General features: G+C 37.2%; 1 protein-coding gene across 1 annotated transcript; it reads left to right on the forward strand.

The window, feature by feature from the left end:
- Nucleotides 1–1493: 1493 nt before the first annotated feature.
- LOC756500 (sushi, von Willebrand factor type A, EGF and pentraxin domain-containing protein 1-like) lies at nt 1494–26837 on the forward strand. Its single transcript, XM_030989045.1, is given in 19 exon segments — nt 1494–1599; nt 4123–4237; nt 4607–4804; nt 5485–5667; nt 6227–6436; nt 7233–7315; nt 8136–8250; nt 8810–9022; nt 10800–10976; nt 11700–11947; nt 12834–12975; nt 14766–14879; nt 16497–16709; nt 18258–18379; nt 19557–19668; nt 25508–25539; nt 25542–25598; nt 25600–25708; nt 26427–26837. Coding segments are annotated over 18 exon segments (2751 nt in total). The 5' UTR covers nt 1494–1599; nt 4123–4179; the 3' UTR covers nt 26792–26837.
- Nucleotides 26838–27445: the final 608 nt, after the last annotated feature.

Here is a 27445-nt window from a genome sequence, read left to right on the forward strand (position 1 = left end):
TAACCTTGATTTCCTAATCTTTCAATGCTATTACTCAGCCAGTATACATTTTCTACAAAAATTGTTTGGCAATTGACATTTATTTGTAATCTTAAACATTCAGTGTAAGTTTCGTTTGATTATGTGAGAATTCATTTTCTCCTTTTTTACCAGAACTCACCTTTACCTTTAAAACTGAAGATTTCACTATAGTTGAGTAGGGAGATGTTTCTATATACCCCCGTTATAGTTACGACATGAATCGCCCACTCTCTACCAAGGTTTAAAAAAAAAAAAAAACCAATCTCTACTTCTTGGAATTGTTCCAAGTAAAGGGAAAAAATACAAAAAGGAGAAAATGTTGTTCTTTCACATTTGATGAGAATACCTCGCTGCACCTCAAGCTACAAGTGGGTAGGGGCACGTACCCACACAAAAAAGAGAGAAAGAATTAAAGAAAAGTATATGAAACTTGTAAAGATATGATCCACTCCCAGACCCCACATTTACTCTAATGCCACGTTCTCTTGTATTTTACACACGCAGTTAGACCAATGTCCCCCCCCCCCACATCATTGGGCACGTGCCTCATATATGAATGGCAAAAGCCCCCCCCCCCCCCCATTGCATTGTAAAAGAAAAGGTGCGGAAAGGAACGGAACTTTTTGATCATGTAGCATGTAAGTATTGGTGTGTACTGCAAAGTTATAGAGTCAACAAAATCATAATAAATTTGGCCCAGTCTTGGTAAAGTAACAAATACTGTACACAGAAAGATGTACATGGGACTACACAAATGGTGTCGGGGCTACTAACCTTGATTTCCTAATCTTTCAATGCTATTACTCAGCCAGTATACATTTTCTACAAAAGTTGTTTGGCAATTGACATTTATTTGTAATCTTAAACATTCAGTGTAAGTTTCGTTTGATTCTGTAAGAATTCATTTTCTCCTTTTTTACCAAAACTCACCTTTATCTTTAAAGCTGAAGATTTCACTATAGTTGAGTAGGGAGATGTTTCTATATACCCCCGTTATAGTTACGACATGAATCGCCCACTCTCTACCAAGGTTAAAAAATAAAAAAAAAACAATCTCTACTTCTTGGAATTGTTCCAAGTAAAGGGAAAAAATACGAAAAGGAGAAAATGTTGTTCTTTCACATTTGATGAGAATACCTCGCTGCACCTCAAGCTACAAGTGGGTAGGGGCACGTACCCACACAAAAAAGAGAGAAAGAATTAAAGAAAAGTATGTAAAACTTGTAAAGATATGATCCACTCCCAGACCCCACATTTACTCTAATGCCACGTTCTCTTGTATTTTACACACGCAGTTAGACCAATGTTCCCCCACCCCCCCCCCCCCCAAAAAAAAAAGATAGGCAGAGAGAGCGAAAATAACTCCCACTCCCGGACCTTTCTTTGGCTCTGTTTGCATGTTTTCTTGCATTTCATACATACGATTGGTGCCCCCTTTAATGACTAAACCCAGGCTGCACCACTGCCGCGACGGCCTAAAGAATAGATTTAGCGATTTATTGTTCACTTTCACCTCACGGGCTGCTGAAGCAAGACGTGTTTTTGTTCCGCTGTCTGGTCTACCATTCGCTTCCTGGAGTAAGAAATTATTTCTCTTCTAGTTTGATTGTTGGTGCCTTTTTTCTTCATACTTTTATTATTTTGGTATTTGTTTGTTTGGGGTGTGTTTTTTTTTCTTGGACAGTTATTATGCATTTGTTTTTGTCGCTTGAACCGAATAACACTAGTACAAAAAAAAAACAACTGTATATTAATAGCGCTCCTCCAGTTAAAACTAGCTGATAAAAGCGCTTCATAATGTTATATCGAATTTTTTGTTTTAACATTTCAGAATTAAATTCAAGCTTCTCTAAAGTCATGGGCGCCCCAAAAAATTGATAGCAGAATTTCACTTAAATTGCATCACAATGTGAAAGAGGATGTCATTTAAGACACATTTCTGCAATGTGTTTGAAGTAGAATATTGAGAAAAGCATACAAAATGTTAGTTTTCTGCGTACAACAGAAAACCCAAAGTACGTATTCTGTTATCAATATTATTTTTTTGGTGGGGGAAAGAGGAAATCTTTGCAGAATCCTGTCTTATATGCCATTCCCTTTCACATTATGATACAATTTAAGTGAAATTTTGCAATTAAATTTTTGGAGAATTTGGGTCTCCCAACTTTATAGGGGCTTTAAACGGTCTATTTATGATACACGTATGAAAGAAGCATACACATGCACATGTACCCGTCTGACATTCAGAATGTTGAAACTTCTATTTGATTCTTAGTTTTAATGGTATTTACTACTGAAACCAATTCTGTGTTCAAATTGTATCTAAAACTTGATTTTCAGACAGAAATAGGCCAACATTTTCCCTACCCTGGGAGGGGCGGGGGGGGGGGGGCACTTGAGCAGGCGCTCCTTCACCACCTCTGATCATTGCCGTCTTTACTTTGACTCTTGCTCCTTTCTTTTTTGAGCGTCCCTTTCTCTTTTGATAAGTGCCCCTTTTTCCTCTATCAATATGTGCCCCTAATTTAAAGCGACTAAGAGCAACTTTTTCTTGTTATGCTATGCTCGCTCGCATTTATAATTGATATAATCATGCTCTTAACCATTTGACTTTTCGTCTTTATAAGATTTAATTTTCCGCACTGCGACATCAAAAATCTTATATATATTCAAACCATCACACCAAACTATTGAATCATCATCCGTGATAATGTGATCACCAATGTCTCAAAAGTGTAATTTTCGCGTCGAGGCTTCCCTTCCAAGGTGTCTTTTTCTCTCTCTCTCCAGAAAGTGCCCTTTTTGATGATGCCCCCTCCGCTTTGAAAGACGCTCCGCCAACCCTGGAGGAGACCCCCTCCAAAACTCTCTCCTTACATGGCTCAAAAAACCCTCGAAAGAGTCCTCTTTATATAATATCTTTCTTTTAAAATGTATCCATTTAAAAAAAATCAAATTCGTCAGTTGTTAGCAAGTATACTAACCTGCCTCTCGTTTATGTAACTATTCCTGATATATTGCTTTATTGTCCGGAAGGACGGTATAAATGTTTGTATTCGAGAAAAATGTGATTGTTGTTTAGTCCAAATTATTATACAGTTTAAAGCATCGTTACGTTTCTCAATGAAACCAAATAAAACATGTATTTATTTTATTCTACAGTGTGTTACAATGTTTAACAAGTCAGTCAAACGACTCCAAATCAATTTGGTCACGTAACAGAATTAAGAGAAGTGCACCATATCTTCTTCTTATCTTCCACGAAGTGAACAGTTCCTATTTATAATTATTTTTATTTTCACAAGATCCTTATTCAAATAAATTATCCTATTTAAAAGTCTGTACTGAAAGTACCGAACCGTTGTATGCATTGTACAGCGAAACATCACCCTGAAATAATGTTGAATATATTTATTATCAAATAATATACCATCTGCATGCCATCTATTACATAATATATTCAAATTATCGTCCCTTTCTTTTAACAGGATTTGATATACAGTGCGTCCAAGAAAAAACGAAACCGAGAATTATCGATGTTATATCATTGCTTAATCACAATTATAATTAATAAATGATACCTATATGTTAAGCTTAGATCCTCCTCTTTCATTTGATTCAACTCATATGATGCATATTTCACGCCTGAGTGATTAAAATCAATTTAAAGAGAGGTAACTAAAGAGTCATTTAGCGGAAGGTATCTGAATTTCAAAGACAAAAATCACATTTCTAGAAAGTTCAGTTTCTGCCCTTCCATTAGACACCTCAATCAGAAAAAACATGATCCAGGAATAAAAAGATCTCTATGTTTAAAGTGATGCTTGCATTTCCAAAGATAGTAGAGTTATAATTGCAAATTTTGAAAATGTGAACATTTTCCACAAACATATGCTGCGTTCAAACTCATCATTAAATATATGATATCAATAGGTATCCTGTCAGAACGACGAGATATATATATATAGAAATGAATAACTGAAAAGAGCTCGTTTCCCAAGCTCGTGACCACTTGATGGTTCTGTGCTGAAACACAGGATTGGTAACTATCACGTACATGCATTTCTGAGTTTCATTGGTTGTTGACATTTTTCTGTGCAGCTCGCTCGGCTAGAATCACTTCAGTTTGCCTGAGAAGGCGATCCACGAGGTGTTGAAATGAAGTTTTCGGCGATCATCGTTGCCGCCATTTTAGGATACATCTGTTCCTGTGCAGGTAAGGCAAAGTATAATCAATTTGGAGTTATCGTCCGGATTTTTAAAAAATTATTACGAAGAGGGGATTTTTAAAATTTTGTTTCAATATGATATTAATTGTGAAACTAGTTTCTTTCCAATTATGCAAAACTCTTTTAGAAGATACTAGTTGTTGTCGACCATGGTTTTTACGGAAATGGCATATCAGAACAAAACAGACTATGGAGTGACGCAGTTTTGCGTCAGACAAATGACTCCTCGTGTCCAATACGCATTTGAGAATACTGTTTTTCACTATTTTCCCATGGGCCTCGGTCTCCTGGACCCACCTAACGTAAAATAAGTGTTTTCAAGCATGTTTCTTTTCCAATTATTTCACATTTTTCAGAGGGTACTAGCTGTCGTCGACCAAGGAGTTTGCGGAAAGGACGTTACGAATATCAGAACAGTGCAGACTATGGATTGACGCATCTCCCTGTGAATTACATCGTGCGCGCAGTGTGTGAGCCTGACGCAACGCTTGTAGGAGATGAATTCATTATCTGCCAGGACAATGAACAATGGAGCGATTACCCATATTGCCATGGTAAGTAAAAGGTGGTTCTACCTTTTTTTTCTTTTTCAAAAGCTTGACTAAGTGTTGTTTTTTTAATTAGTGACTTCACGACAGCGTTTGTCCATGGTTAAGTCAGTTAGTTGCAATTAAGACACTGTTCTGGTGGTAAACATCTTATGCCAATCCATTACAGACAGACCGTAAATGATGTATTACATTTTTTCAAAACTGAAACACATGAAGCACATGAAATAAAGGTGTTGTGGTATAATGGGTGAGTCACCGGACTGCAGATCACAAGGTTCGAGGCTCGATTTCTTGCCGCGGCATTAACTTATATAGCAATACATGATCTACGTTTACCACACTCGAGTTATAATATATATAACTCGACCCATGTGTAGTTAGTGAGTGCATATAGGATTAACCCCATGATTGCAATGAGCGCTATACTGTTGCCGGAGCTCGAGCTCGAGCCGTGGTAATAATATATCCAAGGTCCTTTAGAAGCGGGTAGAGTCATTATAATGATATCATATGCGCTACACAAGAAGTAAATATTACAATTATCGCAAGATTTTCATGCTCACACGTTAATACCAATGAATTGCACTTTCATAATTTGATTCACTTTCTATCTTTTCATATTATATTTTGTAATCTTTTCTTTAAAAATGTTTTACTAATACTAGAGTCTTTTTGTTTTCCAGCTCCGCTGGTATGTTTTCGTCTTCCTGAGAGCCCTGCCAACGGGTATGTGCGCATGCGTGGTAAATCTGCAAGAAGCATTGCTGTGTATCGCTGTAACCCTGGTTTCGAGCTCCATGGACAAAGAACGGTGGTCTGCAACGAGGCTACGGGTAGTTGGCAGGGAGATGTACCTCGATGTTTCAGTAAGTTACTAATAGACGTAACTAAAACGTTTAAATGTTATCTGCTTTTCGATAGTCAATATTATCTTGGATTAGAAATTGCTTAAATTTCCATATTTGATGATGACTCAAATCTATTAATTCTTCTGTTACCATGCGTTGTCCTAACTCATATACTCTAGAGAATAAGCTTAATAACCAAATGAGCTATAATATCCGTTAGCATAATTGGTCTCAGTGCATGTCAAATGTTCTCCTATACATTTTCCTCGTGCTTGAATCTTCTTCTAATCTCTTTACTTCGTTGCTTTGACTTATACAAGACATATTCATATAACAAAGTTTTTTTTAATGGAAGCCTCACTTAAATTCTTCATGGCGTTTCCAATTGAGCTCTCCTTTTGGGGATTTGCTCCCTGAAATTCTGCAATATTTGCTGTACTCAATACTGTATTAAACATTTAAAATATTGGGCAGTTGGTAAGGAGAATTAAAGCATCTTGCTATTTTGTCCCATCACTATTTCGCTCATCATTTTCAGTTATAAATATCGTCCAAATTTTGTCCTTGACATTTCCAGGACCTCCATCATGCCCTGACCCAAACGAACCATCCGGGATGCTAGCCTTGGTCCTTGATGAAAGCTCTGGAATCAAACGCGGTGATCTCTACACCGAACGCACAGTATTTAACTATACCTGCCAAACAGGATACCATCTAACCGGGGACGTCACAATCACGTGTCAGCATGGCTCCTGGGAAGCGGATGCGGATGTACCGGAATGCAACAGTAAGGTTCAAGGTTCATTTTCTTGTACATAATAATGTTATAAGTTAAACACAATCAATCTTTTTTTTTTTCTGGTATTTTTCTGTTTTTTTTTTGGGGGGGGGGGGGAGGCTTTGTATTTTGCGGAATACAGGAGAAGATGGACAGATGAAGGGGCGTCGGAAACTTTGGGGAATTCATACACAGGGGCACTTCTGCATCCCTACCTTTGACACATTAAAATGAGATTGGAATCGTTTAATTGGACTTTTGTTTTTGCTCCCTTGGTAAATTTTAACTTTATTAAGGATTCATTCGATTATGTTGTTTTCATCTTGTCAATTTTTACAAATTGTATGGCGTTTGAACCCTCTCCCTCTCACCCGTCAAAGTCAGTGGCATCGTTAATCGCACCTCCTATGAGTTATTTTGAGAGTTGTTTTAAGCATTTCAGGAGAGCTTTTGAATGTTTAATCTTATATTTTTACAAATAGCAATTCACCACGCGTAACTGTAAAACATATAAGTGTAACAGTGTAAATTATTAAATTAGTTCACATAATTATAATGTGTATAGTTTTTGATAACTGGATGTGGATTAGCTAGCGAGAAATACGAACGTCATAGGATGACCTTTAGACCTTTATGTTCTTAAAATGACCTTAAAGATGAAGGCTCTATCTTTGTACGTTAGTCCGTTTGGGGAAAATTGGGAGGGGTCGCAACCTCTCCCATGGAAACGGTGCGTGTATAATCCTGTAATTGCACGGTCATTCGATGAGCTGCATGTTGGTACATCTTTATTCTTACAATGCAGAGATCATCTGTGCCCCACCCACCCTGGAACCCATAGAGAATGGTACACACAACATTGAGAACAGGACATACAATGTTGGAGAAGTAAGTCCTAAAGTTGTTTTTCATTATTTGGGGAACAAAAACAAAAACAAAAACTTATCAATAAAAATCCAAGATCATTAGCTAATGGATAGTGGATTCGTTACTTCCACAATCATTTATTATCTAACATGTTGACGCATAATGATGATGATGATGATGATGATGATACTAAACAAAATAAATAATATAATTAATAGTAGTAACAACAGAGGTAATAGTATGATTTTAGGGCCCCAGGGATAACAGTATTAATACTCATGAGGCTTCCCTGAGTTATCATTGTTATCATTACTAGTATTTATAATATCACTAGTATTATCATTATAATTTCACGGACTTGCTATTTAGTTTACTGATTGCAATTACACTCTGACTGTCAATTTATTATTGCTGATTAATGATTTATTATTTAATATTATTTTTCAATAACGTAATCATAATGTATTACATCAGAAGAGATAATATCTTAAGAATTCACTGATTTTTCGATAATCTGCTCGCCATTGATCTGTTTAGATAGTTATTTACTAATTGATTGTTTGACTAATTTGCTAATAAGTTGACTGACTGGTTAAACTTAGTGGTTAATGAGTCCATAGATTTGTTAATCAGTTAAGTAATTTCTTAATAAGTTAATTGATTAATGAGTCGGTTGTTTTATTGCAGTTTATTGATTGGTAAATCAGATGTGCAACATCACTCGCAAATGTTTTCTTCCTTACATACGCGCATTAGTACCCATATTTCATTTCATTTGCTTCGATGTTTTTTACTTCAAGAAGTTCATATTTCAATGGGTATTCTCCATCTTCGTCCACAGATGGTGCAATATGAATGTAACGAAGGGTATCTCGTCGATGGAATAAGCTGGCAAGTATGTCAGAGTCACGGTGGACCCAATGGAATATGGTCCGATAACGTACCAAGCTGCAAAGGTTTGTGGAACTCTCATTGATGAAAAGAATTAAGTCCGAGAAGGATTATTAAGTCATTTACATGTATTCATAAATAAGGCTGTGTTCTTTTTGCCTTTTTCTGCCTTTTTCTGCCTATTCGAAAATTCTCCATATTCCTTTTTGTAAAAACATTTGTTCAGTACCGAGTAGTCCTTTGTTTTCGTTTTTCATTGCTTTCGTGTACTGAACATGAAATGAATATTATCTAAATTGTTTTAAATATACATGATTGGGCAGCGTGCGAGTAAAAAGCATCTGCGTTGTAGCATGTGGGACCCAACTGAAGACTGCACCACGCGAATGTCTAGTAGAACAGCTTATCTCAATGCAGATGGGTTGGTGATTTTGACCACGGGTCCAGGTTTTAACAAATGCTTAGGTTTGTGTATCCATTGTGTAAATTCATCCATGGTCGAAATAGAATATCCCCGTTGTCACTATGCTATATTAAACTATTCGATCTACAAAAGAAGAAATAATCGAGTATCAGCTGTAATAATAAAATGTAAAACGTTCGATGCTTTTTTCGTATCTTTAGTCGCAAGGTGTCCCCATCCGGGATCCCGTCACCTTGACAACGGCGAGATTTCTTTCTCGCCGAGAAACGGACAAGACGCCACGAATTCTTGGCCCGTAGGAACGATGATGACCCTCAGGTGTCGGTCACATCTAGAGCTGCTTGGGTCAAGTGAGAGGGTGTGTCAACCCGATGGTCACTGGAATGGTACTCTAACGTCATGCCACAATGAAGGTTATTATACCGATGTTGTTGTGGGTGTGAAAAGCACGGACGGTTTGCTGATGTGCTGTTGTTGAGGATCTAGCATTTTTTTTAATCCACTCCTCGTAAAATTTACACAATCTTCTCATTTTATGCACGACATAGCTAGAAATCAATATTTATTTAAAGAGACGTGTGGAGAACCTCTCACATCAATTAATTGCTTAATATGGGATCAAATATTCCAGTTTGGGGGCAACGAGGGGTCTTAGAAAATAATTCAACCATTGGTAAGTGTGCTGGCGAGCGACAAGAAGGCAGCGGCAATGTTACACAATCGTGCAAAAGGTAGAAATATCTAATTTGTGGTGTAAAAAATGTGAATGAAGTGAAAACTATTTCGTTTACATATTAGCTGGGCTAAACATTATTCTCATTTCTAGGTTTGGGCTGATTAAGTGGTAATAGATTTTAGGTGTTCTCATAAAACAACACGGCGTGGTTATAAGTCGCATCTTCAGGATAGTGAAGTCACAGGACGGGCCATAACGAAAAAAGTTCTCATCGACTAATTGTCATTAGTAAACGTTTGAACGCGCACACACGCACACGCACACACATACACGCATACTCGCACACATCCACTAGCACACCGGCGCATCCGTCAACATGGCTGTAAATATACATGTATAAATGACGCGGGATTCTCTATCAGAGACGATATTTGTTAGGTTTATAAAATAACTGATTCCTTGTACAACATATTCTATTATATACCTCACTTAAGAAATCCAGCCATCTGATTGGTCGAAATTGCATTCATAAACTTTAACTGTTCCTGTAAAATTCCCGGTAACCATGGTTAAAACAGTTCTAAAATCCCAATAACCATGGTTACCGGGAAAATAGGTCAGTCTCCATGGTTACCCCATAGGTTTACATGTTAAAAATGGTCTGAGCGATCGAGGATACCGTACGTGTGCGAAGAATTGGTCGGTAATTTCAATACAATTGAATCTCGATCGATCTTACCCACAATTTTATCTTGCATTGTTGACATGAAGACGAAAATAAACTTCCAAAAACAAAAAAACAACATCTGCCGATAGATCTTGATCTAAGTTCGTGCCAATATGCATTGCAAAAGTAAAAGAAGGGCCCGTTTAATGGAGCAGCGGCAAAGCATCCACCACGCGAAGCCGTTTTCAATCCATTTTAATTTATATATTAGAGAAAACTGCTAGATATGGTGACAGAGCGCGATGGCCGAGCGGTTTAAGGCGCTGATTTTAGTAAAATCACCTTTTGTACGCAAGAGATCGAATCCCATCTTCGACAAAAAAAAAAATATTTTTTATTTTTTATTTTTTAGTCTATTTTTTTTCGGCATATAAAAGTATTAATGACTGCTTTAATATTCGAGAAATAGTTCTTTTTATACGCTCTCGGGAAGGTTACAATTTAGCTATTGCCCTCGGCACGCCTCGGGTAATAGCACAATTCTAACCTTCCCTTGAGCGTATAAAAACAACTATTTCTCTCAAAGCAGTCATTAATACTATACTACTGTCCCGTATGTTTTGAAGGGGATGTGTGTGTGTGCGCGTGTGTGCGTGCGTGTGCGTTTGTGTGCGCGCGTGTGCGTTGGTGTGTGCGTGTGCGCGTGTGTGAGTGCGTGTGTGTATGTGTGCGCGCGCGTGTGTGTGTGTGTGATTGTACATGGTTGCGGAGTTACATGTGGTGTACCTGTATTGTGAACCACGCCGTTTTGCGGTACACCACTTTCATGTTGTTATTTTCACTATAGAGTACGACTGTCCAGCCTTGGGGAACCCCATACACGGCTCTAAAGTCGGCTCTCCGCAGTACAGAGTAAACACCAAGGTCAATTTTCGATGCAACCATGGTTATGAGATGGTGGGTTCCGAAGAGAGGATGTGTACGTTTTCTGAAGAGTGGACTGGGGAGATGCCAAGATGCATGGGTAAGAATAACATTTTACTTTTTTTCCCGTGAAGGTAGGTGTACCCACGTAGATTATGTCGAAATGCGCGAGTGTTCACGCATCGTGAAATAAAGTAAAGTTACGCATGACTTTACGAACGACTTGTATATGAAGTGCCAGATAGGATGCCCAAAGTTTTCTTTCTGATATTTCCAATAACCTCAATTAAATTATGGCAAAAAATATACTTTGCATTAAAAATGTTTGTTATAATAAGAATGTTAATCTACATCTGCACAGTTCAACTCAATGAATAATAATCAAGAATGATTGAGCATCACTTTTGGCTTTTCATATACAAGTCGTTCGTAAAGTCATGCGTAACTTTACGAACAGCTTTATGAAACACCCCCCTGGTACACTATTTTACACATCCCCCACCCCCCCCCCCCCCCGTAAGAAAAAGAAACAAAAAATTGGGAAAATGAAATTTGTATCATTATGATTCATATTACAGACTAAAAGTGTTTCCATTTTATTATGACATCAAATTCACTGTTAAAATCTCACGACTATACTCTGTACAATCTCTCGGAAGGAAAATGTAGGTTTCTAACTGTCATTTGACACATCATACTTCAACTTGAAATTTCTGCTGATCTTAGGGGCTCACTGGGTGGGTTCTTAGATGATGTACAATCATTATTACCCATATTCGGATGATCTTGTAGCAGAAATCTCCTCTGTTCAAATTTAATTAAGGTCGTGATGAGTTCGACGAACTTTCTCGAGTGATGAATGGGCTAGGGAAGACCTTCGACGAAATCGTCATCGACGGCGGCTCTTTGGTGGGTCGAAATGACACCAGCTCGAACTCAGGTTTGCGAAGAAAACGTACTATTAAACTCTCTTCTGGTATGGATATCTACTTTGCGTTTGATGCGTCGAATAGTGTTGGAATTGACAACTTCAGGACAGGCAAGAGATTTGCCAAGCTTCTAGTGGGAAAGGTAAGAGAAGTATAAAGCAGAAATATAATAAAGTGAATGTCCATAATAAAGAGGAAAAGAGTTGATAGAGTTTTACAAATCTTTAAGTTGATGTCTTTCTAATAATAACTCATAGATGTTACCCATAGAATTGGGTTAAAATGAATAATCGAGGAAAAAAAAGTTACACACTGAGGGGCAGTGGCGGATGTTCCAAATAAACAAAGGCATATAGTAGGGGCAAATTTCCAATTTTTATTTTGGTGAGAACTTTTTCCTCGTAGGAACCCTATGATACTTTGTGGCATGAAAAGGGGCGGACTCTTTTCGACCTCAAAAAGGCTCAATATTCCTTTTTCAAAAGTAATTATTCTGGATTTATAGCACTTAAACCTAATTACCCGTTCATTTTTACTATTACTATATACATATGCTCTATACGCTTTGGTACAATACTGCCTAGGATTCGATCATAATTATATGGCGCTGTATTCCGCCACATAAATTAAAAAACACAAAAAATACCATTTTTTGTGCGTAAAGTTTAAATAAACGATGACTGCGTGCAACAAAGTTCGTGCACGTATTCACTTAGCTCTGTATGTGTTATAAGAAAACGGACATGAAGCGTATTACACTTTACGTCATCTTTAAAATTAAAAAAAAAAACGCAACCCTTTTGCAGTGTAATATCTGCACGGCCCTTTAGAAACCTACATTACAGACACACAACCATTAAAACCATTCAACTATTCCAAGGCTTCTGAAGACAAGTGGGTTTAAACAGAGCTTTGAATACGTCGACAGGTTAGTTCATGCCAATGGAGGCCGGTTTTTTATGTTTTTAAGATATGGGTTGATGAAATAATCTGATTGTGTATCTGAATATACATATATTTTGTTGCAGCTTCAAGTGAATACCTCGCCTGGTGGAACGCGTGTCGGGGCAGTCTCCTACTCGTCTGAAGCACGCAGATTGTTCAACGTCAACGATTTTACGACTACAGTTAATGTAGTTAATGCCATCGAGGCGAATGTCAATTACACAAGTAAATCTAAGCGACGTTCAGACAAGAGGCAACGAACGGCCTCAAAAACCCGCTACCGGGCAAGAATGGCAAGAGCAGGCGCGATTCTAGAAGAATATTGGGGCTGGGGTGGGGGAGCTGAATGGGAGGGGGGGGGGGCTTTCGACTTCTTGCATTAAGGTTTTGAATTCAAGGGAGATGTGATGAGTTGGTTTAGCGGCACGTTCACTTGGCCAACTCTCTGTTTTCGCCTACAAACTGACTCAGGCGCGACCCCGGTTCGAAACTGAGTCAAGTTATTCGGATGGTGACGTTAAAGGTCGGTCCCTATATTTAATAATCATATCTGATTGATATTACACACACATACACAATTATCGCTTAAATTCATTAATATGTTTTGTTTTTGTTAGGGGAGTGGGGGGGGGGGGGGGGGGGGGGGGGGGGGGGGGGGGTTCAGCCCCTACAATGTAGGGTGAAAAGGACACGTAGCTGTGTCTAATAATCCTCCTATACTATAACCCTCCTCTATGATCTCTGTGTTATACTATGAACAAGTATTAAATTGATATATCATGTCATAAACCGCCAATCTGGAAACTGATCATCTAATAATGGTCAAAACTGCGGGCATAACATTCGCAATTGACCACTATACGTCACCAATAACGCTTAATAGCGGAAATATTGCTAGGGAAATTATTGTTCTATAACACAAGGATTGCCTAGAACAGGATATTTGCTATAAAACAAACATACAAGAAATTCTTTAGATATCACTATTCTTGCATTAAATAGATACCCTTTTAAATAGGGGATGCGGTTTACTTTTACTTAAATTCTGTGTCAGGGCTTAATATGGACAATGTATACTTTACAAGCTAAACTCCGGGCAAAGATTTTACCCATGCCCCCAAAGCAGTGACTATTTGTGCATTATTTCATTTATTCATTTTTATTTTTTGCTGTGGCAGTTCTTTGAAGCGGTTGACTGCCTCTTGTCTGAATGCATCTAAATACAATATAGTGGTTGTATTGTATAACAAAGGTTCATTTAGACAGCTACTTCCATATCAGGAGTGCATCCAGGTTTATTAGTTAGTGAACCAAAATAATATCCGTGAAAGTCCAAGAACCATTTCAGATTAACCGTATAACGAAGATACCGGAAAACACTTAAACTCAGATCAAGGGGAGGGGGGGGGGGGGGGGTTCGTTAAACAATTATCCTTTTCGATGTTCGCCATTGAAAAATATATTGGCGATTATTGTGCATTGTTGATTAGTCAAGTAGATATTGTCGCTTTAAAAAATACCTCGATTGGATTGGATTGTATAATCAAATTTGTCTCGAAACATTTTAAACAACATCCTCGCAAAGTTATGTAATTGAATGGAATATTGGATGCCTAAAGAAGTTAAATATAATTTTTCGTAGGGATATTTAATGCATTCCTTTATAAACTTCAGAGGCATGCTGCAAAGGACTGATCGGAGAAGAGGTTTTTTCGACATTTATATCAGAAGTATCTTTGTGAGACTTTTGAGAGTTGGAAATCGTCAGTAGACGTGCGCTAAAATGTATACTCGATACCCGATCCTACTTTCGATATGCCTCTCGAATGTTATTTACAAATAACCATGACGTCAAAATATTATGTATATCTTTTTGCTGACAAATAGAGACAAAAACAATCTATCAATGACATCAAAATCAAACTGATTCAATATTGACATAAAAAATGAATTATTAATTGAAAAAAGAAAGAATGAAAGATGAATTAATTTTGGCTTTGGCTTTCTTGTAACAGATAAAGGAACAAATTTGCCCGCGGCTCTCGATACAATCGGGGTAATGATTGCCGAAACAGCGGAAGAATCTGGGTACAGCAGCAGGAAACGCATTCTATTTATCATAACAGATGGTAAGCTCAGCTTAAAGTGTTTGTTAAGGTAAAAATGATTCATTACTTTTCATACATTCGTTGTTTGTGTAAGAACACCATAGTGGGCATATGCTAAGGAACCTGAGGCTTGGGTGAAGAGGGGGAGCCCCCTTGTATGTTCTGGTGGGGGGGGGGGGGGGGGGCTAAAGTATCCATGAGCCCCCTCCCCCAATAATTAATAAATAGAAGAGAAGAGAATAGATTTGGCCTCAATCGGCCTGCGACCGAGACCCCCCCCCCCCTAATCCTCAACAAATATTTGTAAGCCTATAATATCACATTCAACATATTGCTCTTGAAATACATCTTCTAAATTGGACGAGAGATAGTTAAAATCTTTGAACTAAATTTCGGCGCCACATGACTGTACGTGTGTAGTCCCGCGTACCCGAATATGTGTGCATATGTATTCACTGTTTTGACTGTAAAGGCCCTTTTACACTTTCACGGATCGCATCACGGATCATCCCGGATCTTAATCCGGGTTTTCCGGCGTGCGACACCACGATTTCTTCTCGATGCCGGTGTGGATACGTTCCGAACTGGGTGTATACACGGGCAAGTACGGTGTCTCCACGGACAGACAAGGTAGCAACGCGGACCACGCCGGAAACGCATACGGAGCTAACACGGATTTCAAGGAAGAGCACGGAGGCTACTGGGTACTTTTACGGTCCTTACACGGAGGTGTACGTTGTCTTTTGGGATATCTCCGGAATGTTGACGGGTGACTTGAGCTTGTAGGCGCTCATTTGATATACGGAATTTCAAACCCGGATGAAACCGGTGTTTATACGGACCTCCCGGTGTCTACACGGACTGTCCCGGATGTATTCGGCGGCTACACGGAGGTACACGGTGCCTACAGGGAAGAGGATGGATTGTTTCATCAGTGAACTCCGGGATGAAAAATTAAGCAAGCCTAATTTTTTCCCCGGATATGCCGGTACGCCAAGGATCACGCCGGATGCCTCCCCGGTGTATATACACGGTAATGCCGGAGATAACACGGATGATCCCGGAGCGACGATCCGGGATGATCCGTGATGCGATCCGTGAAAGTGTAAAAGGGCCTTAAGAAAGATTAGTTGCATTACATTCATTTTTATTCTAAAACGTTACAATGCACATCTTTTTAACCATTCCTTATCCTTCCCTATCATCTTTTTATTAATATTGCTATTGTCATTTGCCCTCCATTTAATCTAGAACTTTTCCGAAGGTTAGGTGTTTAAGGAATACAATTAAGTTCGTAATTATAAAAGCCGAAAATGAAATAGGTTCAACATAGTATTTTTCAGTACAGAAAAATTGTAATTTGAAAATAATGTAGTTTCTATTTCATTTTCGCTATCATGAATCTTCGGAAAACATGGGAGGGGGCAAGAATTTCTTGTAATAATGTTATTATGTGTAATGTTTATACTTATCAAGATAACAAAAGAATATGTACATACATTTTGTTATACTACCTGTAATAATATCTATAAAACCTATGTTTATCTTTCTTTTGGAAATTAAATAAATACGAATTGAATTGGATTGAATAACTATTAATTCTAATTTACCAAATTCACGGCTGTTGTTATCTATCAGGTTTCAGTAACGTCGGTGGTGCCCCATCGAAAAGCGCTCAACCACTAAAGGAAGATGCGGCCCTCAAGATACACTGCATAGGAATTAGCAGGAACACGGACAAGACAGCACTTGCCGAAATCGCCTCTCCGCCTGTCAGCGAACATGTATTTTATCTCTCGGATTATAATAAGCTGGAACGCGCCGTGGAAGCCATTACCTCTACCAACAGATGTGAGTAATGCAAAAAAACATTTGGTCCTTCAATTTCCATGAAGAAAAAAACGTACTAACAACACACAAAGAATTTATTTTAAAAAAAAATAAAAAATTGGTCAATAATTGAAGTAGCCTTGATATAACCTTTTGAAATCATCACTATAATGTACTATGTTAGCCAAACGTGGTTTCTAAAATTGCCCTGAGTTGATTTCTTGGAAGTCTTTATGATCTTTTCTGTGTGAAGATTATTGGGTAAGCCTATGTAAATCAAGAAGCAGAAGAAAGTCTTGTGTTTTCAAAGTGCCTTCCAAGTTTTTAAAAATAAGCTGAGTTATATTTTAAGTGTCATATTGCCTTTTAATTTACCTTCTCTGTTCACGGTTCTACCTCTCACTTAACTTGATGAGTAACTTTGACGAAACTTGTTCATGCTTTTATTATCAGGTATACGCGTTGCTTGTTGTCGTTGTTGTTTTACTATGTTTCTGTTTTTACTTGTAATTTGTTCTCTTTAACTGAGTAGGCCTATAGATTCGGATTCGGATTCTATCACCTCGCGACTCCATGGGCATGCTTTTCTAGACAGAAAGTTTAGAGGCCCCTTTAAAAAAAAAAAAGAGGGGGGGGGGGGTCTATTGACCCCCTCCACTTCCCAGCCCCAGGACTTCATCTGCATAAAACTCTCAACCAAATACATTTAAACTTCGCATGTAGTGAATTCCTGGAAATGAAAAACAAGGGAAAATAAACTTTAAATCTACTTTTATTGTTTTCTTCAGTTATTTGCTTATTCATTCGTTTATTTATTCTTTCATACGGTCATTCATTCATTAATTTATTTATTTATTCAGTCATTCATTTATCCGCCCATTCATTTATTCATTCATTCATTTCCTATAACTTGTATTTTTTTCGATTGTTTTTGTTTGGGGGGGGGGGGGGGGGGGGTTAAAATCAAGGACATGTGCGATTAAAACTTGTACGCGTACCTGAGGTCATGTGGATGTTTTGCATTAACTGTAAAGTGACCTATTATTGAAAGTAAAAAGGACTAAGAGGACTTACTTGGCGGTCAAAATTATAATAGGAATAACATTAGGAAAGATAGAAGAAAAGAGAATTAAAAATATTAAAAAGAAAGAATAACATAAGGGAAGCGAAAGAAAGGATACAGGAATCAAAATAAAGAAATACATAGGGAATTATCCAAGGAAACATGAATGGAGGGAGAAAAAGAACTGTAGGCTTACTGAAACAGTCACAGAAGAAAGAAAAAAAGGATGACAACTCAATATGAGCTTTGAGTGTGTTGCATCGCTTTTAGTGATGGGCCTAGGTTTAAGCTATAGTAACACCTAAAAATCTTAAATTTTCAACAAAATAAATGATATAGTATATAAGTAGCACCAAACTGTGCAAAAGTAGGGAAAAAATTAACACACATGTTAATGGCAGTGATGTAAATCACCGATTAAAACAAAAATCGGGTAATTTAAATCTCGCCAATCACGATTCATTCATATCTCGAATTATTCATAATGTGGTTTCCTTATTTCTTAGCTTACGAGGAATGTGGAGAGTCAAAACATCCGTCGGGGACGTCTCGCATCGTTGGTGGTGATATAGCCGGTTCGGGGGTTTGGCCGTGGCAGGCAGCCCTTTACGATGAAGACACAAATGATGTAAGAATGCCTATGAGAATATTTTACCTTTCATTTCCAACGATAGCACTAAATAATAATAATAATAATAATAATATTTATAAAGTGCAACATTTCCATCTCTAGAAATGCTCAAGGCGCATACAAATAATTTCAATTTATATCAAAAATTGGACATACGATGAAAGAAATATTTAACTGTTAACATACATGTAAGTTTATCATGGCATCTTAAAGGTAATACAAAGTTTTGGGAAATTTCGAAAATTGGGTGGATAGTGATTCTTTACAATTTTGGTATATTTGGATGCCCCTGCGGATGTATTATAAGCACTAAAAAATTTAGCCCCTAAAACACTTCTGCTTTCGAGAAAAATTGAATATAAAAATTTACCGGTGCTCCCGATAAATTTTGATAAATTTCAAATAGCGCCTACGGCCGTACAATGGTAGCTGCGATCTTGAAATTCTCAGAATAAGTAGTTGTGATATATAATTTCCAAACGGGAATAGCTCATCGGTCGATTTTAGTCAAGAAACGTTGTTTTATAGCTTCATTAATATATTGGCCTTAAGAGGGAGCTATACAACACAAAGAGCTTATTATTTACAATTGCATAACTTTAGACTCGATTTCAACCGCGACAACGATCACTGAATATTGTAGCATCGCATATGCTTACAATATGTTCATTTGAACCAAATTCATGACCCCATACCAAAACTTTGTATTAACTTTAATAATACAATTATAATTATTTGTTATTTTATTATTAAAGGTAAAATATTCAAATTGACCAGAATCTGGGCTAGAACTATGGTCTAGGGTGGATCTTAGGTTATATACAAAACGTACTCCTTATGTTTTTTCTGTTTGAATCAGGACGGAAGGAGAGGGGTGGGGGAGGGAGGGGGGATGGGCTCGAGACTATATTCTTGAAAAGTGTGCAGTCCCCCCTCCACCGTGTAAAAACAAGATCGCTGTTTGTACTATACCGAGCGGTAATAGAGATGACATAAAATAATTGATTGATTGATTGATTTTTATTCGACAAGTTTCCAACATACAACAATATACAATAATAACAGATCAAAATGAAGTCAGCTTGAACAGGATAACCCACGAAAGCTCTAGAGCTTATTTCCAGTGACTTCCCCTTTTTTTTCATTGCTACTCTTTATGAAAATCGTCTCAAAGATTATTTGCGGGGGCTCTCTCATTCACAAGAACTGGATTTTGACCGCAGCACACTGTTTCATTGGAGACCCAATTCGTACGCTGAGCCAGAATAGAACAACTGTTTATCTTGGTAGGTCTATTATTGTATGTCAATGTACTGCATTGTATTTATTTAACAGCAATGATACACATCAACGAATTCTGTTCATTAACATATATCATAGTTAATCATACAAAATATTGGAAAAGGATAGATACAAATATTTCAAGTGTATTACAGATTTGAAGTTAAACAAAATGGAAGCGACCGTGTCCCCAAGACCATAGTGTCGACCCTAATATGCCTCCACCTATAACTTCACTGATCAATGATTGTGAACTTCAACATCTCACTTCATACACCCAAACTCTTTTATGCTCATGACAATTGACCCCAATTTGGTTGAATTTGATTTTTTTTTTCTTCAAAATTATCACTCTTCTCATTGTAATAAGATAATTGGAAATAATTGTGGATTCATGACCTTGTGATATTTCATCTTTGATATCTTATGCTGTATTCTAATCAGCTCCTTCCTACATGCTTATACATAGGTCTACTTGAACCATGTTTTGTTACAATTTGCCTCTTGTTTTTTACGTTATCGCCGTAAACAAAACATTTAATTTTCTAATACTTTCGTGACCTCGTGACCTCGTGAGCTCAAACCTCCTTTTGTTTCGCAAAACCTCCTTTTGTTCTTTACAAACCAGGTTTGTAAAAAACGCGTAAAACGCGTCATATGATGTACGAAAACCAAGGTTTTTCGACAAACCTCCTTTGTGAATTCGGGCCAATAAGTACATTATTACGGGACAACCAATACTCAAGTTTAGACCATATTTCGGTTGTATGGATACAGTAACAAAATATATGTATAATCGTTTTTACACTGTTATTACAGAATGTACATAAGTTATCTGTAACTAATTTAAATCTTAACAAAGCATCTTTCATATAAAGAATTCTATTCAGTAACTTGAACTGAAACCACCTCATGTTAACATCGACAATTGAATTAAAGGGAAGAAAATAATACGAACTCCATACAATATTGTCAAGGTCAAACTCCTGTTTCCACTTTGTAAGACTTTTACATTCCTTTATATTATGCTTCAATAAAGAACGGTATATACGTGCACAACCTTTTTTCACTTTTATTGTTAATAACAATGCTTCCGGGATGATACATGTAGGTTCAATGACCTTTGGTATGACATTTTTATTAAAGCCAAATCGAACAGCATGACAAAAGCCATGATATTGAAGAAAGTTTACATGTACATTGTATTTACGTTGAAAATCAAAGTATGAGAGAAATGATCCATCTGTTTTTAAAACATCGTTAAGAAAACGTACCCCCTTAGCGCACCAAGACTTATAATAAATTACGTTATCATTAACTTTTATTTTAGGGTTATTCCAAAGGGGTTGACATGCAATATCATTTACAGTGAATTGAGTAAGGTCTGAAAAGGCTGATAATACTTCTTCCCAAAATGGGTTTCGTATTGCAGTGGCTAATTCTTTGTAATATTCAGCCCCCATGAATAACTAAAGAGATGTATAGGTGGAGGTAAGAATGATTGGAACATATAAAGAGTGAAACTTTCAGAACGAATAAATCTTCTTATCCATGATATCTTAAGTGATTTAGAATGCATACAAAGGTCAGTCACTTTAACTCCGCCTTCATTGTACAATTGGCCCATTTGTTTCCTACTTATTTTATCACGTTTGCCATGCCATATAAATTCGAAAAAACGTCGATCGATATTATCTTCATAATTTCCAATTTTGGTTCAGGAAGAGATAAAAATAGGTAGTTCAATTTGGGTATAAATAGGGATTTTACTATGCTAACTCTTCCTAAGGGAGTCAATGTTCTTTTCAACCATATCGCCATTTGACGGTTTATCTCTTGAACCTTTTCTTGATAATTGTGATTAACCATTTCTGATAATTTAACTGAAAAGTCTATGCCCAAGTACCTAAAATATCCCTCAGATATCCAATTAAGTTTGTACTCATGTAAAATTTCTTTTTTGAAAGTTCTATTCTTCCCAACCCATATCACTTGAGTTTTAGTCGTGTTGATTTTGAGATTGGACATATTTGCAAATTCATTAAGTATTGTAAGGGCACATTGTAAATCCTGCATTGAACCGTTGAGTGTCAAAAGGGTATCGTCTGCATATTGCAACAGTTTAAGCGTTTTTTCCATTCATATGCAATCCGCCCAAAGAATGTGAGTGTCGTATTAGGATCCCAACTCCCAAGTATCTCACTGACTAACAAAAAGAGGTAGGAAGACAAAGGATCTCCCTGGCGACACCCTCGTCCTATTTCAAATCTATCTGTACAGTGTCCGTTAACTAATACACAAGAGGATGCATTTGCATAAAACAAGTTGATCCATTTCTTTACAGATGGACCGAAGCGAAAAAAATCCAGGACATTGAACAGAAAATCATGCGATACGGAATCAAAAGCTTTTTCAAAATCAACAACAAGAAGCATGCCAGCTATATCATGTAATTCAGTATAAAGTAGCGTATCATATAATAAACGTATGTTTTCGCCAATAAAACGACCACTCAAAAATCCTGTTTGATTTTCATGTATAAAAAATGACAAAACGCCCTTGAGTCTGTTTGCGATGCAACTGGATGCTTGTTTATAAACTACATTCAATAAAGAGATCGGTCGCCAATTTTTTAACAAAATTAATGTCTAGGTTTGTTTCCTTTTGGAATCAAAGTTATTATTCCCATTTTTTGTGAGTTTGACAATTTCCCTGTGAAATACGCATAATTCAATGATCTAACCAGCAAGTATTTAATATCTTCCCAAAAGTAACGATAACATTCTACAGTAAAACCATCCTGTCCGGGGGATTTATTGTTTTTCATGATTTTTAAAGTGGAATAGATTTCGTCAACACAAAGTGGACCTTCCAATAATGAGGACATTTGCGAGGACAACTTAGGAATGTCAGGGTAGTTTAACAATAATTCCAGATTAATTTCATCAGTTTCTTTTTCTGCATGAAGGTTAGAATAAAAGTTAAACACTTCCTTAAGTATGTCACTTTGTCTGTCTAAAATATCACCATTTTCAGCGGATAACTGACGTATTTCTTTATTGGTATTATTTTTTTCTTCCTAAATTTAAAAAGAATTTAGATGGGTTTTTTTTCCGAACTCCATCCATTTAATCCGGGATCTAATCGCAATTCCTTCATTACTTTTAAAACGGGATGCTTCCAGTTCTAATTTTGATTTATCAATTTCCTCGAATATTAAAGTCTTATCGTCAGATATGATCAATTTTCTTTCTAACTCTTCAATTTTCTTTTCTAGATCTTTTTCCCTGTTCACATTTTGTTTTTTGGCAAAGAGGCATATGATATTGCTTCCCCTCATATAATCATCATTAAAGTTTAAAAAAAATAACTGATCATTTATGCTTAATTCACACTCGCCCACTATGCAACCATTCTGATCAAACTTTGCTTTGTCTTTAGCATCAAATAGAATAGTGTCTTTTATCTTTTTCTTTATTTGCGAAACAAAATCTTCGTCTCTTAACAAGGAATTATTAAATTTCCAAAAACCAGGACCTCGTTTTATCTGATTCAAACTGAGACTTATACGAGTTAAAGAGGGATCTGTTCGGTAACCTGAACGAATATCAGCATTGTGCACTAATGAAAGAAGTTCTGAAGAAAATCTAAAAGAAGTCTAATCTACTCTGTTTAAGAGGGGTTGGTTGCCGCCACGTATAACGTCTTTTATCTGGAAATCTAATTCTCCAAGGATCACATAGATCTAACTCAGTCTTCATTTTATTTACTTGTTGTTTAGCTCGCGGGTTATTAACATGCAAATAGTTATATGTGTCAAGGGTTGAATCTTGTACTAAATTCCAGTCTCCACAGACAATAGCATGTCGATTTTCAAAATCTATTATAATTTGTTGAAGATCTGCAAAAAATATTGGGTTATCTGTATTTGGGCCATACATCGACGCGATAGTAATATTATATTCGTGCAAAGTTACATCTAAAACAACAAAGTTTCCTGTGATATCTACTTTAATTCTATTTATATTTACAGGGAGAGTGTTCTTAAAAAGAATTGCTACTCCTCTTGAGTTGGACGTGTTGAAAGAGAAAAAACATTTACCGTCCCATTTCCCTACGTATATCAGTCTCCATAGCTGGGACAAAATGTGTATCCTGAATACAACAAACATCATATTGTTTCGTTTTTAAGTAAAACAAAACATCTTGTCTTTTGCGACTATTTCCTAGGCCGCGACAATTCAAGGAAACCTATTTTAATCAAATTACGGTGGGTGAACTTTCAAAAGTTAATGGGACATGAGGGTTCCAATGAAAGAGCTAGTGATAACGTACGTCGGGGTGGATGTGCTTTTCGTTTAAAAAAAAATAAAAAAATTAACGATATTGGGGGTAAAATTCCATAGGCTAACATGTTAGGCTGCTGACTCTGACGAAAGGAGGCGTTGTCAAATGAGACTAAACGGAGCTAAATGGGTCACTAAGTCAAGGTCAAAGATCATTTCAGGTCAACAAACTTAGACTATGTTGTGGCATCATCATCACAAATCTAATCTGAGGTTAAGTTTTTGAATTTTTAATATAATTTTGATAGTATAAGTTATTTTTCAATGAAACTTAGACTAAAGGGTTATCAAGTATCCCCAATCATGTGAGTAGAATCTCGGGGTACTAAGTCAAGGTCAAAGATCCTTTCCGGTCAACAAACTTAGACTATGTTGTGGCATCAGGTTAAGATTTTGAATTTTTATCATAATTTTCAATTGTACATTCCTTTTCCATGAAACTTGAACATAAGGGTTAACAAGTATCACCAATCATGTGATTATTCTTTTAGGCGACAAAGTCAAGGTCAAATGTTATTTCAGGTCTGCAAACTTAGACTTTGTTGTGGCATCAACATCAAGATTTTGAATTTTTAGCATAATTTCAAAAGTGTTTGTTCAAATTCTATGAAACTTGTATCCAAGGGTAATCAAGTATTACAAATCATATGACACAAATTCCAGGTCACAAAGTCAAGGTCAAAGGTCATTTTAGGTCAGTACACTTGGATTATGTTTTTTTACAACTTAATACGATGATTAATAAATAAAAATAATTTTTTTTGTTCATATTTCATGAAAGTTATCAATCTTGGTACGTTTACTTTCTAGACTTCACTCTTTAGACACTTTTGAGTGACTGACTGACTTCTTTTTTTCCCTTTGGTAATAACATACATAAAATGAGTTGAATAGGGTACATGGGCATTTTTCTACATCAATAAACCAATTCTTGTAATGGCCAAAATTAAACTGATTGAATCTTTGCGCAGTACAAGCGTCTGCCCATTCGGTACAAGAGTCTGAAAATGAGACTATTTCTTTGGTGATAATTGCAATCACTTAAGTCGAGACTATAACTTTAGTGATAATTGCAATCACTTAAGTCGATTCCACCACTAATGGTCGCTTTTCCCCACTTAAAGACATTTCCAAGCCCTTTCGTTTTGAGGGCAGTTCTTTATTAGTATTATCTTTCGAACGCCGTTGGAATTTAACCTTTTCATTTTGTTGGTCTTAAAGGCCCACTACACTACTTGTAGCTACTTGCGCCCTCTCTATATTAAACAATGCCTAATCGGTGACCATTGGTCCCCCATGATCCTCTTTTTCTTATGTTAACTGAGAGCTGAGTTGATGAGATCCCTCCTGTAAACTAGTACTGATAAGCTTTAAAATGGGACATAGTACCAGTAGGGTTAAAGACATCTTTTTCAAAAACAATATGTTACCGTCATCCGCCCCCGCATCTCTGTACACACACACACACAAATGATCGTCTTTTGATTTATATATTTAGGACTGACACACAGAGTGAATGATATGCATACTAGGGCCCAGGTGTTCGATGTGAAGGAATTGATTACGCACCCGGACTACTTCAAGGACTCCGACGACGGAGGAGACCACAATGACATCGCCCTCTTGCGTTTGGATCGTGAAGCAGAGCTGGGTCCATTCGTACGTACTGTCTGTCTTCCACCAAGTGACCCCAAAAAAGGTATTTGAAAACGATTTTGACGTGTGAAATAGGACAGAGTGGTGAAATTGATTTCAGATATTATCAAAGAACTTGCCTAATGTAAATAATACCTGTATTATATTATAGGTCTTTCCAGGCGCGTACAGCAGGGGGGGGGGGGGGGGGGGTGGGGGTGGGGGGTTGAACCCCCTTAACATTATTAATGTGTACGTTTTAGATGAACCCCCCCCCCCCTTTGGTTTTGTTTTGGTTTTGTTTGTTTTGAATAAAAAAGAAAAAAAAAGGGAAAAAATGTAGTAATTGGTGACCCAAAAGAGCAGACCAAATTTTAGGACAAAAAAAATGTGCTCTCTTACCCCCCCCCCCCCACTTCCCCCACCCCCACCTCCCCCCACCCCCCCCCCCCGCGAATCCTCTTCTTTTTTTTTTTACTCAAGGGGGGCGTGGTTGAGGGGAAAACAAAAAAACTTTCTTTTTTTTTTTTAGTGCTCACTGTCACCCCTGAGTTTAAAACTTCGAACACTCGTTGCTTCGGTCCTGTGTGAACCCGTGTTGTTGTGACTGGTCGTTGTTTAAAACTTGAAGAGTCGCAAACTGCAGTTTAAAACTTATGTAAGAGTTCATGTTGGTTCCTCGCTTTCTCTGTGCAGGATTATGTGTAGGACTATCATTATTTCTGTCTCTTTTGTGATCTTCACCCCCTCCTCTTTATTCACTTTAATATTTTCATATCTAGCTAATTGGTTCGTGAATCCTAATGAGAGGACGGCTTACGTCACGGGGTGGGGTCGTATCAAGACGGGAGGAGTGAAATCGCAAGATCTCTTGGAAATCGGCATACCACCGGTTCTAGATAGTTTGTGTAGCAGCGAGCTGAGAGCGCGTGGGTTAGCTGTGGACACGACTACTGAATTGTGTGCGGGATCAGACGGGAGGGATTCATGCCAAGGCGATTCAGGTGGCCCCATGGTCGTGCAGCGGAACAACATATACAGGCAGATCGGGATCGTGAGCTACGGCGCCATATGTGGTGTAACCTACGGTGTCTACACCAGAGTCACACACTATATTGACTGGATTAAGGGAATCATTGATAACTAGAAAATGTAAACATTTATCGTGATCTAACAAACAAAAAACATAGTATTTTCTTGTATAATGCAGAGACAAAAATCAAACGATTAAAGGCAATATCAAAGACTTTAACAAAATATAAAACTATGTTTAATAGGTTGACTATCCGTCGTCAGGAGTGACGACGGACGGTCAACCTGTTCGAAAAGTCGAGCCCCTCCTATCACCAATCCTCTCCTTACTACCGGCGCTATAGTTCTAAGCTCAAGAAAGATTACACTAGTCTTCTATGACTACCAACAGTTCTTTTCAGTACTCCCCAATCCTCCGCTCTCACATGATATAACCGCAAGCCTGTGACTGTATATATACATCACCATAGAAGCCGATACTTATAAGCAGCATCTAAACTATGGTATTGAATCAAACATATAGCAAACTATACAATCACATCGCCTGATCACATTCATAATTATAAAGGAACAATATTATTTAATTCTTGTTGACATATTTGCAATATGGCGAATATATATATTTTTTATGCAGACTTTTGTGAGACAGCCATAGAAGGAACTGTATTGGAAGTTTTACGTACATGTAATACACATGATGTGTAATGAATTGTTTTAAACATTCTGATATTTTATATCATTTTTAAAAATGGGTATAATAAATTTTTGT

The sequence above is a fragment of the Strongylocentrotus purpuratus genome, unplaced genomic scaffold (genome assembly GCF_000002235.5).
Source record: "Strongylocentrotus purpuratus isolate Spur 01 unplaced genomic scaffold, Spur_5.0 spur5_contig_841, whole genome shotgun sequence".
Classification (NCBI taxonomy): domain Eukaryota; kingdom Metazoa; phylum Echinodermata; class Echinoidea; order Camarodonta; family Strongylocentrotidae; genus Strongylocentrotus; species Strongylocentrotus purpuratus.